The sequence below is a fragment of the Lissotriton helveticus genome, chromosome 8 (genome assembly GCF_964261635.1).
Source record: "Lissotriton helveticus chromosome 8, aLisHel1.1, whole genome shotgun sequence".
Classification (NCBI taxonomy): domain Eukaryota; kingdom Metazoa; phylum Chordata; class Amphibia; order Caudata; family Salamandridae; genus Lissotriton; species Lissotriton helveticus.
Genome location: NC_136069.1, coordinates 1525873162 through 1525887556, shown reverse-complemented (window position 1 = coordinate 1525887556; position 14395 = coordinate 1525873162). Strand labels below are relative to the sequence as shown.

The 14395-nt window shown below is 44.6% G+C and overlaps 1 protein-coding gene across 1 annotated transcript in view; it reads right to left on the bottom strand.

Annotated features, from left to right (window-relative positions):
• Nucleotides 1-14395, bottom strand: part of PAK1 (p21 (RAC1) activated kinase 1) — a 406732-nt gene that overhangs the window by 240433 nt on the left and 151904 nt on the right. The window contains exon 3 of the mRNA XM_078658509.1: nucleotides 4670-4889. Coding sequence (XP_078514635.1) covers nucleotides 4670-4868 — 199 coding nt within the window. The 5' untranslated portion in view covers nucleotides 4869-4889. The remainder of the gene's footprint in view (nucleotides 1-4669; nucleotides 4890-14395) is intronic.

Genomic DNA, 14395 nt, shown 5'->3' with positions numbered 1-14395 from the left:
TTCAATGCTAGAAACACTGCCAGTAGTTCTAGATAGTTGATGTGCAGTGTTTTTTCCTGCACACTCCACCTTCCTTGTACTGTGTATTTGTCCATATGTGCTCCCCATCCGGTGAGCGATGCGTCTGCTGTTATTGTCACCTGTGGAATTGGCTCTAGGAACGACCGCCCCTTGGTAATGTTTGTTCTGTTCCACCACTTCAGAGAGCGGTGTGTGCGGTCGTCTACCAACACCAGATCCGTAATCTGTCCTTGAGCCTGATTCCACTGTGTCGCTAAGCATTCTTGTAGCGGACGCATTTGTAGTTTTGCATATGGTATTAGCAGTATGCAGGATGACATCATGCCTAGTAGCTGCATGAACACTCTTGCTGTTAGTGAGTGTTGTGGCTGAAATCTCTGAATGATTGTAAGCATTGCTTGGACTCTTATTGCGTTGGGGTACACTTTGGCTTTTTCTGTGTCTATGGTAGCCCCCAGATATTGTTGAACTTTGTTTGGTTGTAGGTGTGACTTTGTGTAGTTCACCGTGAACCCTAGCTGGTGTAGTAGCTGAATTGTCTTTTGTGTGTGTTGCAGACACTCCTCTTGCGACCTGGCTTTTATTAGCCAGTCGTCCAAGTATGGGAAGACATGAATTTGTTGTCTTCTTAGGTGAGCTGCTACCACTGCCAGGCATTTTGTGAACACTCTTGGTGCCGTCGTGACACCAAATGGGAGGACTTTGAACTGATAATGTTGTCCTTCTACCACAAACCTGAGGTATTTCCTGTGGGCTTTGTGAATAGGGATATGAAAGTAAGCGTCTTTTAGATCCAGTGTAGAAAGAAAGTCCCCTTTCTTCAGTAAAGGAAGTACTTGTTGGAGCGTGACCATGTGGAAATGTTCCGAATTTATGTATGCGTTGAGAGGTCTTAGGTCCAGTATTGGCCTTAGAGACCCATCCTTTTTGGGGATTAGGAAGTATAGTGAGTATACTCCTGTTCCCTGTTGGTGCTGTGGAACCTTCTCTATGGCATGCTTTTCTAGCAGTGATATTACTTCCTGTTTTAACAGTGTCAGGTGATCTTGTTTCATTGGACGCTGTTTGGGGGGGATGTTTGGTGGGGTAGCTGTGAGTTCTAGGCAATAACCATGTTGGATAATTTGTCTTACCCACTTGTCTGATGTGATGTTTTCCCAGACAGGTAGGAACTGTGATAGGCGTCCCCCTACCGGTGTTATATGGTCTGGGGGAAGCTCTATGAAGTCACTGTTTTGGGGTTGGAGAGTTGCGGTTGTTGTTGTTTCCGCGACCTCTACCCTTGTTGTTGTTACCCCTGTATCCACCTCTAGAATTACCTCTGGGTGATGTAGGTGTAAAAGAGGTTTGCTGTTGGTTTGTACCTGTACTTTTGGATCCTCCTCTATAGGTGGATCTACGAAAGGAACCTCTTTGTGTCGGCTGCTGCAATGCTCCCATTGATTTAGCCGTTTCTGTATCTTTTTTCATTTTTTCTAGGGCCTCATCTGTCCCTGTGCCAAAAAGTGTTTTCCCATCAAAAGGTTGATTAAGTAACGAGGTTTGTACCTCTTGTTTGAATCCTGACACTCTGAGCCATGCATGTCTCCTTAGCATGATGCTTGTATTTGTCGACCTTGCCGCAGTTTCTGCCGCGTCTAGGGCGCACTTTATTGAAGTGTTAGTAATTAACTTCCCTTCTTGTATAAGTTGATTAGCTCTCTTTTGATGTTCTTTAGGGAGATGTTTGATGAGTGTTTCTAACTCATCATAATGCGCTCTGTCATACCTTGCAAGTAGTGCTTGCGTATTAGCTATGCGCCAACTGTTTGCCGCTTGAGATGCTACTCTCTTGCCAGAGGCATCTATTAGTTTAGACTCCTTGTCAGGAGGTGGCGCTTCTCCCGTAGATAAAGAGTTTGCTCTCTTGCGAGCGTTTGTGACCACTAGTGAGTCTAGAGGAATTTGTCCCTTAATGTATATTGGGTCTTTTGGAGCTGCCCTATATTTTTTATCAATTCTTGGGTTCAATACCCTAGCCCTCACTGGGTCTTTGAATATCTCTGATGTATGACTGAGAAGGCCTTTTAGCATTGGTAGTGTTCCTGATGTTCTTTGTGCAGTAGGTAGTGTCTCTAATAAGAAGTCTTGTACTAGAGGTTCTGTATGTAGGTCTACCTTATGAAATGTTGCTGCTCTAGTAATGAGTTGTGCAAACCCAGTATTGTCATCAGGAGGTGAAGGTTTTGAGGGATATGACTCAAGGTCGGTATCATTACCTGATCCCACATTATACTCCTCCCATGGGTCTGCCTCCTCTGGGATTGTGTCCTCATCATCCCCAGGGTGTCCCCCCTCCCCTGTGTCACTTTCTCCATCTGTTGTAGGTGTAGATGGACGTGTGGGAGGAATATGTGGCCTATTGTGAGGAATAGGCGGAGATGGTGTGTGAGGTTTGGGAGAAGGGGGAGGAGTTGTATTCGTCCCCATTGTTCTCTTCTTTGGATGAGCCTTGTCGTCCAAATGTTCATGTTTCCTCTTTTTAGGTAGCTCTGTGACTACCTTGCCAGTCTTTGGGTCAATAAACAAAGTCTTTTGTTTAGGATCCGTTCCGTGTTCCTGTGTCGGTACCGCAGTTTTCGGTTCCGAAAGGTGTCTTTTCTTTGAAATGTCCATTTGTATTTTCGGTGCCGAAGTTTTGTTCGGATCCGACTTCTTCGGTATCGAAGATGTCCCCGGTGTCGAGGGTGTTTTCGGCGCCGAAGCGTGCTTCGGTGTCGACATGGACTGCTTCGACTTCGAGCTTTCCTTTACTTGGTGCTTCGGTGTCGATGTGGTTGGTTTATCGGAACCGGAACCACTATGATGGGGGACCGAGTGTTTCGGTTTCTGTTTCGTTGCCGGGCTCGAAGGCGGGGCGTTGGAAACTTTTTTCGGTTGTCTGACCGGGCTCGAGGGCGGGGTCGACACCGTGCGGGGTCTGTTTTTCGGTAAAGGGACGTCGTCACTCACGGTTTGTTGGACGTCGAATTCCTCGACGTCGGACTCGTCCGCTTCTGACCCCGCCTCGTCGGCCTCTTCTTCCTCCTCTTCTGGTTGCTGGTCCTCGAACAGCTCCGGGATTGCTTGTGACTGCATTCTCGATACCTCGTGTCTTCTGGCTCGATGGTTTCTAATCGTCGACTTTGACGAGAACGCTGCACAGGCCTCACAGTCCCTGGATTCGTGTTCAGGGGACAAGCAGAGGTTGCACACTTCGTGTAGGTCCTTGTGTGGGAACTTAGCACCACACGTTGGACATTTTTTGAATGGAGTCCTTTCCATGGACCCCGGGCTGGACTACGTCGAGTTTCTCGTAGTCGTCGTCCTTCGAATCGCGTCGGTATGGGGTGCAGTCGCGTTCGATAACGATACCGTCGATTTGGAAAGGAATACGCGCCGGTTATAACCTTCTTTGTTGAAGTCGGTCCGGAGCGCTTCGATCCTCATCCGAACCCGATGGCGGAAAAAAACAATCTAAGGATGGAGCCGATGCCCATGCGCACTAACACCGAGAGGAGGAGTCACCTATGACGACAAAGACTTCTCCAGAAGAAAAACAAAGTGCAATCATCCGAGCCCAACACCAGATGGCGATCTATTCATAAATGTACCATCTGCAGCCCATATGCCTCGAACATGAGAATATTAACTGACATACAGACACTGATCACAAAACTGTTGATCAAAGGGAGTGATAGGGAGTGGATTTCTATACTGCTGGATATGCAGGGGTGAGCGTCCGCCTAACTGCGTCTCTACTGTCCCTATGGTCAGAACGTGATGCGTCAATGCTTAGACCGATGTGCCTCAAGCTCTTGTTTATGCTTACCAGATATTTTGATACTTGTTTTGTACAGAAATAGGTTTTTAAAAAACTGCTGATCACAGCTGCGGCACATGGGCTAACCATTAGAAGAAACGTCTTTCCCTTCTCAAGGGATCACTGGTTTCAAGGACTGTTTAACATAAAGTCTGTACACCTCATTACTCACACAAAGTAGTTTGTACAGATTTGCAGGGACACATTAGCTTTTCTCTTCAGAGGTAAGCTGCAGGGCTCTGGCTTTGTTACAGTATAAAACAATATATTTTCTGTATTACCTTGCCCACCTTTGGTCACGGTATCTCAACTTGGAGGTGAGAAGTGCAAAAAACAAGAGAGTGACTTAGTGGGTTGGTGATAAATGTGAAGGAGAGACTTGTGTTATTTGGGAGATTGTTGGTTGTGGGTATTCAAAAGATATTAAGCTAAATAAAAGAAAATCTCTGGCATTTTCACAAGTCATAGAGCGGTGTTTGTTGTCATGGAGCGGTGTTTGTTGTCATGGAGCGGTGTTTGTTGTCATGGAGCGGTGTTTGTGGTCATTGCTTTCCATATAATGCTTCTGAAATTTAAAACAAATTGTGACAAAACAGTACCACAGCCTGCTACACACACAACTATATCATGGGCCAGTGCTACTGCAACCAATGTATGGAGCAAATGAAAAACCATTAATGTGTTCAAGGATAAAATGTGCTGCTTGGTCACCAATGACCAGGAGGATCCTTTTTTCTAGTAACATCATTAGGAGACACTGAAAGGGCGCTAACAATATCTGATTTTTACAGAATTGAATGTACTTACTTTTGTCCCCTGTTCCTAGAAAGATGGATCGCTTGGATCGATCCTTTTTCTTTTTCTCCTCTGGGTTAGGCGGGAGTGGTTTGGAGCCATGGATCAAGGCGCCAGCGGGGTCTTTCATGCTTCCTCCTATTAAAGTGCTCGTGTTTCTCATTGGAGGAGCTGGAGGTTTGTCTTCCATGTCCACACCATTGTCGGACATCTTCAACAATAGCGGCAGTGACTAGAACACAAACATATACAATCGTTTCTACCCAGGATCAATGGAAGCAACATTTTGGAAGCATTACTTTGGTGCCCAACATAATTCTTTTTTTAGCCATAATTGTCCACTAATATGACTGAGGGGTTTCAGAACTAAACATTTTATCCAAATAGTTTGAAAGATCAAAAATGCTGTATTTATTGTTTGAAAACTAATAGTGAATACAAATGTTTGGAAAAAACGTCTGATAAAAAGTTAGCAAATTTCACCTGTTTTTTTTTTCTATTCGTGTCACTAAGGCTATTAGGGAAATGGTCACGGTTAGGGTGAATTTTAGGATAAGGATACTGGTAAAAGAAAGAGTTATTGTTGAGTAACAATTAGGGCTAATTTTAGGGTAAAGGTCAGGGTAAGGATGTGTGGTAGGAATCGAATAAGGGATAGGGATAGGATCAAAGACACCAGTGGGGTGAGGCACGTGATGCTGTTAGGGTTAGAAGGTGTGATGGGGCGGGTTAGGAATGTGTGGATTAGGATACCTAGCATGGGATAACTGATGTGGCAAGAAGGGGGGAGCATGTGGGTACCAGCAAAATAGAACGTGAAATGTGAAAAATAGAAACATTGTCGAACATTCTGCTTTCACATTAGATGGCACTCAATTTCCTTTTATAATTTGTTTTAATTGCATTTGTTATAGGAGAATTGAGTAACAGAAGTCCCCTAAACCTCACCCCACCCCCACCCCCACCCCCAGCAACCCAGGGAGTCAATATAGCTTACAATGCAGCTCATCGTCACAAAGCAACAGTGCCCCACTGACCTGGCCAATTATTATATATCCATCACAAAGAAGGGGAGAGGGTTCAAAAGTGAGTTCCACCACCCCAAACCCCCAAGTTCAGTATACACACACCAAAGGGGGTGGGGAACTACAAACACTGCGACACAGGGACAGGATTAAGGAAAAATAGATGTAATTAAAAAATACTGCCCTCACTCACACACAATGTGTGTGACATGCTTCATCATCGGGTCTGCTTACAATACGCCCCCGCGTAGCCACGCAGGGGGCGGAGCATAGGGAGGGGGAACACAAATACACACTACTCAAAACAAGAAATTTGATTATACGAACAACATATAAGTGACATACAGTGATCACAACAATTAGTGTTGTCCTTCCGGACTGGGTAAGTGATAGACTTAAAGTGCAGTTAGAAAGTGCTTGTTAAAACTGGCTCATGGGTACCCACTGGTACTTCGTTCATGGGTCCCTAGGTCAGGATTAAAATTCAAGTGAAGGATGTATAAGTGTTTAGGCAGAAAGTCAAGATCCATAAACACTACTCCTTATACTGCGGTGGTCAACATGTTTCGACCGTTACTCCGTGCCCTCGATTATGTGGGTCACACCGGTCTTCGTCAGGACAGTCTAACTGTCCCAGTCCTTCTACACCTCTTACCTCAATGCAGTGATTGGTAGAGGAAACCACGTAGAGGGTACTTCCACACCCGTGGATCATTATTACGAGTCTACTGATTCTTAGGGCTCGAAATGGCGTCAGCAGGAGGAGCGCCAAAGAACACAACTGTTCTGCAGGACCGCTCCAGCACAAATCGTGCCTGCATACCGGAGGACGCCGCGAAGATATTATTATATAGTCATTACAAACGAAACAAAGCAAATGCATCAGGCTGCCAATTCGAAGACATTTCAGGGCTCTTTGATGCTTTCAGGAGCCGATGTGGGCGACTCTTCTGGATTTTGAAGGAGGTAGGGCCCTAACAGGGTCCAAATGTGTTTGGGGTTTAACTGGAGAGGCATCGGTTCCCAATACGCGTTCAGTTGCTCCTGGCAGTGCGGCCATATTGATGCGCCAATCCATTGTCTTTGGAAGAGGGCCATTTTTAATTGCTATTATTCTTTTCACAAGCAGTAATGAAAGGGCAATGAACTTCCAAGAGGTAGGAGGAAAGTTTCTCACTTCTTCCAGTAAAGTTACCAATGATGTCACTGGAATGATGCAACCAGTCATTTTGGAAATTCCATTCAAAGTTTGCAACCAAGTATCATATATCACTGGACAGTACCATGCTAAATGGAGGTAGACCGCACTCAATTTCCCAAAGCAAGCAGATTTTGCATCCTAATAAGGCCCAATTTGACTAAAGACACAGGAGTGTGGTATACACTATGGATAAATTTTATGCGCAGTAGTAGAACTTAGGGTTGGTTTCGGCCGACTATTTGAATTTCGACGAGGAGGAGCACAAAGGGGTTTCCCATGGCATTGCTTGATATATTCTGGACACTAGCCTCCTAGATGATAAAGATCAAATAACTCCTTTCCAGCAGTCCAATGTCTTCCATGGAGCTGGGAAATGGTCATTAATGGTCTTGCATGCTTCACAGATTCTTAAGTATAGAAAGATGTCTTAGGCCGTTTATGACCAAACATTCCTCTTAGTGTTTCAAGAGGAATAAATGGATTGATTGGGTATAAGTCACCTAAAGACTTTAATTTCAAGATTTCCAGCTGTTTGCATGCTTTATTATCACATGTTGGAAGAAGGCCAGGGTTAAAAGCAAGCGGTATATTTGGAGTAAATATTTTGCTTAATTTAGTTCTTTGCCTAAGCCTATCCCATGCCCATGCTGTGCCTTTTGCAGAGTCAATTTCATATCAGGGCACTTAACTGTGGAGCAAATAACTGTATTAACGTGCAGCTGGTATACGTCATCAGATTGTATGGCTACATATGGTTGACATCACATAGCAAAATACCAATAATGATAGAATAGCTCAGAACCCGGTACTGATAATTCACCCTGTTTAACGGAGAGTGTCAAAATCTCCCACTTCAGCCTTTGCGGCCGAGGCCAAACGAACCACGCTCAACCTCAAACTCTGGAAAAAAACTTTAGTGAGGAGAATAGGAGTGTTGTTAAATAGACAAAAAATCTTGGTCAGGATTACCATTTTTACTAGTCCCACTCTGTAGGTAAGCGAGAATGGTAATTTTATCCATATGGACATTTGATCTTCCAATCTTGCCATCCCAGTCCATAGTTTTCTTGTAGTACTACCTCAACGTCTCTGCTTATCTATATGCCAAGATATGTCACTGAAGTTTTGTGTCACTCCGGTGGGTAATCTAGAGCGCATTTAGACAACGAAGAGATCAAGAGGAATATTATCAACTTTGCCAGTTAATGGTAATAGCAGGGAGTAAATCAAATCTAAGAAATTCTCTGACTAGAGGCCATACGTTCACAGTGGGGTCCCTCATATAAGAGGAACGTCATCTGCGTACAGCGAGACAATAGGGCATCTAGATGTAAAGTTAAGACCCCTGTCAGCGTAATGTTGACAGAGCCTGGTTATTAATGGTTCCCTGGCTTCCACAAGGAAAATATGCGAAAAGGGGCAGCTGGGGTGGTGGTGCCCCTTCTAAGAGTCTCAGCATCGACTCAACAAACAGCCTGTGATTCTCAGCAAATCACTTAATCTCCCCAAACCTACAAAAAGAAATGTGTCCTTGTGTGATGTGACGCTTTATAAAACTGCGGAGGAAAGATGGCGAAAGGCATAGATATCAGCCTATTTTGTTGAATGCAGGCACAGGATCACAATACAGAAGTTTCACCCATCTCATGAAACTGACATTAAGGCTCAGCATGGATAGCAATCTGAAAAGGTACATTCACTTTGAAGAGTAATGTAATGTAAATGTAAATTGATACTTGTATAGCGCACTACTCACCCGCAAGGGTCTCAAGGCGCTTGTACGAATACCGCTGTGGAACCCATCCTGGCTTTCCCTGTGAGGTGTCCACTCCTGGGCACCCCCAAGGTGGAGGCCAGGCATCCTTAGCGTTGTGGGTGCCGTTGTGGAGATTAAGCAAGCTATTGCCCAGAGTTGGACTCCATGATTGGAATAGGCACCGAGGCGAGAATTATCAGGTCAGTGGAATTTTGAGCCCAAGACCCGCCGAGGCGGGGAATTGAACCCTGGTACCGGGCTAGACCTCTGAATCAGGGTCTGCCGCTCTAACCATTGAGCCACACTTCTCCGTAAGTCAAATGCTTTTGTTGTGTCTAAGAAGTCTGCACTTAGTAGAGGGTCCAATTGATGCTGGAGTGCGAAAATGGTCTGGCTATTATGGGATGTGGAGAATCCTGGTAAAAAATCCTGATTGGTCAGGCCAACAATTTGGGGAGAGAAGGTATTTTTATTCTATTAGTCAGGAGTTTTGCTAAGTTTTTATTGTCAATATTAATTAGTGACAATGGGTGTTAAGAATCACATTTGTCAGGTAGGTTGGCAGTTTGTGATAGTGTGATAATTACCAATTCCCTAAGAATGGCAGGGAGAATCCCAGACTCATATGACTCTTCATACATGGTCAAGAGCTGTGGAACCAAGAACAGAACATATTCTTTGTAAAATAGGACTGTTAAGCCATCTGCTTATTGGGTTCTACTGCTAGGCAAATTATTTGCATTACTTTCAGGATTACCTCAATGGTTATTGGCACGTCCAGGTACTGTCAGTGTACATTGTGAGCAAGGCCCAGAAAGACCCTGTCAAAATAATAGGTAAACTGATCTTCAGATGAATTGGATTAGAGAGATACCAATATGAGTAAAATCTAGGGATTTCTACCAGGATCTCAGGTACTTTGAAGATCTTGGACACATCTTGAAAGCAGAATATAGTTATGTCTAAGTTGGCCAAACATACTAGCCAGGGTTTTAACTGGTCTATCGCCCTTTCCGTGGGTTCCAGCTCTAGCCTCCCTACCAAGATATTTAATCTCACTTTGAGCTGTCTCGCTGAATTCATCTACCTTGATTCGTATGTTTGTGAATATTCTCTCATCCCAGGGATTATAATAAAGTCATTCTAAATCTTTGTGTTTTTCCTCAAGCTTTACCAGCTGGTTAAGAATATCCTTAAAGATACCGGACTGCTTGGCTATGCACGTACCCCGGATAACTACCTATAAGACTCCCCAGAGCATGCTCACACTACAGACAAGAGAGAAATAATCGGATATCTCTTGTGTACTGTCCTCCCTGAGTCAAGGTTTTGCAATGCCTCAGCGAAAAGTATCCAAGCACATGCTGTATGTTGAAGGCCAGGAATGTTTAGTTCTAATAGCACCGGTGAGTGATCTTATAAGGGTTATAGGAAGGTGTCCCATCCTGATAAACCATGGATCCAGGTCTCTGGTGATGAGCCACTAGTCTAATCTGCACCATGAGGCACGTGCAGATGAACAGCATGTCCCTTCCTACCCCCACTAGTGTCTAATGTGTCACATGATTACTAGGCAATTATCAGTCATGTTCCTCGATAGCTGCCATGCAGCTAAGGGTTGGGGATACCAGGTAATGCTAAATATGTCTTCTGCTGGCTCAACCACAACATTAAAGTCAGACACCTCCCCTGTCCCCACCTCCCCCCTAAAGCTTGTGGATTCAACTCTGCATCCAGACTGACTTCTCAGTCAGACTTCTCAGAAGTAGTCTGGGCTGTCAACATTTGGACCATTCATGCAGACTTATCATCTTCGTCCTGTTCCCCAGCATCGCTTAGAGCATAACATATTTCCCCTCATCACCTGTATCCAACCACAGTGGGTGCAGTGGAGCTCATTCTGCACTATAAAGGACACACACCAGGCGTTGGAGGTATGAGATGCCATGTAGTTTGTACTCAGCTATTTGGCCTGTATCCCAAAAAACGTAATGTGTTAGGTGCATTTTTTGCAATAGACCTATGTCTATCTTGTGTCTGTGGAGGTAGGAGAGCACCTGGTGTGTTATCGTTGGATTATTTAGCCCCCTAATATTCCAGGTCATCCGTTTATTCAGACGCATCTTCTACTTTGGGACATTTCTTTAAATCAACCAGCAATTATAAGCATGGACCTGCACTCACAGGAGGATGTGACAAAATGGCAGGGCTGCACAGCAACGATGCAGAGCCCAACACGCATCTGGGCAACTCTAGGTTAAACGTGTACTCTGAGATATCCCCTCTCCCACAAACTGCCAAAGGAAGTAACTAATACCACCCTCCTCCCTCCCATCTAGGCTGGCACTCTAAACCTTGTACATTACTACTATGAAATGGAACTGGGCTGCCTACAGCATTTGCAAACTAGGAACAACATACCCCAAGCAAGAATACTCATAACAGTGGGGTCAATAAAGTGGCATACCCACAGGGGCAGGGGGATTAAAAAACAAGGTGAACGCTCAACTCAAGAGGGAGCTGGTGGCCGAAGGTGAAGTTGTTTGAAGTGCATGTTCTCAAAGAAGAGTACAGGTAGTCAGTCGATACAGCAATCATAGACAGTCCCTACGTTTGGAACACCAGACTAGATAGTGACACAGGAAGCCGTAAGGCCCATTTGACATGGGGACAGATGTCACATCTCCCCTCCCCCTTGAGTCTACAACAGCGTAAGACAACACATACAGGCTCAGGGACCTTGGTGTGAGGGGGAAAGCAGTCAGGTAGTAGGCGGGCATGCCCTGGGGGCAGGGAGTTTGAGGGGATTGAACTTAGTTATAGACTGCATCGGTTTGCTCTTGGACCGAGCATGTTTGAAAAGTGCCCATACCATAATAAGAATATTATTTAGTGTAGGCCCTACAGCAGAAAACCATGTGCTTCCTACACAATGTGAAGATAAAGGAAATGGTGTGCAAAAACTGAAAAAGGTCCATTATCATTAAAACCACGAAGAATCCCTCATCAGCTCATACAGCAAACATGATAATCGGATATTAACTATTAACTAACATCATTGATTTCATCCAAGCTGCGCTTCATGTCAATCAGGAGTAAAGGGAGATCCAGCTTGTCACCTGCCCCCCCAACCCCTGCAAGTAACTGGGATGACATATGCTTCAGTGGTTAGAAAACTATACAAGTGCCAATACTGTTATCTTTAGTAAACCTCCTCAAGTTCTCTACTAGAAGAATTTAACTTAATGGGAGTGCGAGACTTGTATGGAGTCTCCTCTCTGCGAGTGTTGAATGTAAAAGCGGCTCTCTCATGAACCTTTGCTCCTTGGTGTGCTCTCTGTCACGCAGCCTGTATAATCAAAGGCGTGTTGATGATACAGTATGCGCAACAGAGAGCAGAGAGGAGACTCCATACAAGTTTCACATATCACTTAGAGATATATGATGCAAACCCCGATGAGATTGTTACACGCCGGGCACTTTACGAACTAGGGCACATTCCAGTTTTAAGCTGTGAGGTCCTGATGAGAACTCCACACTAAATAGGGGTTCGAAACGCGTAGACCGCTTTCTCTACACCATAAGATCTTCCAAATACATATAATAGTATCAAAATGCTCTAAACTGAACAAATTGTTGTCTATGGTAAAATTAGATGTACTATTGTATATTGATTTGTAAATAAAGTATGGTTGTCGGGTGTGTGTGAGAGTGTAAGAATGGAATGTGTATTGTTGATAAACAAAGTATGAAAGTTGAGGATGAAGTTTTTTCTGATAGTTGAATTGTTTTTACTATGAAATTGGTTTTTGTATGTCGATTGCAGAATTTGGTGAAATTTAACCAACAAATGTTGTAAAAATATGAATAAAAAGTGATTCATTCAGACTGATTTTCAAGTCTCGCACTCACATTAAGTTGAATTCCTGTAGTAGAGAACTTGAGGAGGTTTACTAAAGATAACAGTATTGGCACTTGTATAGTTTTCTAGTTAGTCAGTGGCTTGGCCTTACTGTGGGAAGCCCACACTCAGTGTTGTTTTCCAATATGCTCCTGTGGGGCATCTTATGTAGCAGATCTACTGTGTGCCTTAAGTCAAATACCAAAAGAACAATTGATGGACAGAATGCAGAACAATGTCATACATTCACCCCACGACAGAGATCTGGGCCTAAATCCATTGTTTTTCTGCTCACCATGCCATTCTAGTTTGAACCCATCCATATCCAAATCAGTCTTGACCCTGCGCCCAATGGGAACAGCCCAGCCCGAACTGCCAGGCCAGGTCCTCCCTGGACTGGAAACAAGCATCCTAGGACTGGTTTCTGGGTTGCAACCCTCATCAGCCAGGATAGCTTGATTCCAGTGGCATGGAGAGTATGGGACCCACATCTGGGCATACCCGTCCCACTCGGGGTGACAAATGCAAAAAGAACAATTGATTGTTGGAATGCAGAACAATGTCATCCACCCCAATACAGAGATCTGGGTCTAAATCCATTATTTCTTTGCTCACCATGTCATTCCAGTTTAAACCCAGCCATATGCAAATCAGTCTTGACCCTCCGCCTAATAGGAACAGTCCAGCCCAGATACTGGAAAAAAGCATACTAGGACCTAGGTTTTGGGGTATCAACTGGGGTGATGTGGTGAGCAAAAGAATGATGGATTTAACTCAGATCCTTGTGACTGGCGGTGAATGTTTGCATTATCCAGCATTCCGTCCATCAATTGTTTCTTTTGCATATGTAACCCTAATTGGGAAGGGTATGCCCAGAAGTGGGTCCCGTGCTCACTACACCACTGGATTCAAGCTAGCCTGGCTGATGAAGGGTGATGCCCTGAAACCGGTCCCAGGAGGCTTGTTTCCGGTGAAGGGAGGACCTGGCTTGGCAGTTTGGGCTGGACTGTTCCCACAAGGAAAAGGGTCAAGACTGATTTGCATATGGCTGCGTCCAAACTGGGTTGGTGTGTTGAGCAAAAGAATGATGGATTTAACCCAGATCCTTGAGACTGGGGGTGAATGTTTGTATAGTCCAGCACTCCATCCATCAATTGTTTCTTTTTCTTAAGTCAAATACCAGCTTCGCCGGTTTACCATCTTCTTTGTTTATAGTGAAGCATATGGGTGGGGCACAGTATTTATCAGTCTAGCAGTGGCAACGGGTGCCAACAGAGGCAACCAGAGTGATCCCACTTGATAATAACTAGGATCAGTCAGGGGGGTATGAGTAGACCCAAAATGTGGCCAACTATTAATGCTGAAGGGGAGTGGAGAGAGGAGGGCCGAAACAGCACCTAGAGCACCACAAGGTCAATGTAGCAGTCAGCAGACACCAGTCCCCCAACACCCCACAACTTACAGAGGCCAGGTCCATCCTCCGGGATAGTATCGCATTACTTCTTATGCCAGCCCGGAGCCATAGGAGCACAAGCAATCTCCATAGTGCACAAATATCAGGCAATCTGATGGAAGTTCAAGCCAGTCATCCAAGGGCATGGCCTCCAACGGTCAGTAAAATACCAGAATCACTTTAGCTTTCTCTGGATTCCAGTCCATAGAAATTGTCTTCCACAAGACCCCGTAGACAATAATATTTTTTTACAAATCTTGTATTTTCAGTGCTAAGACCACCGAAGGCCCTGATTTTATATTAAAAACAGAGCTTTGGACTATACCATTTCTCTCTGAAAGACAATATTTCTCCCCATGTGTTCCCATACCTGGCATGTCACGCTGTTTGGTGCTTACTTTC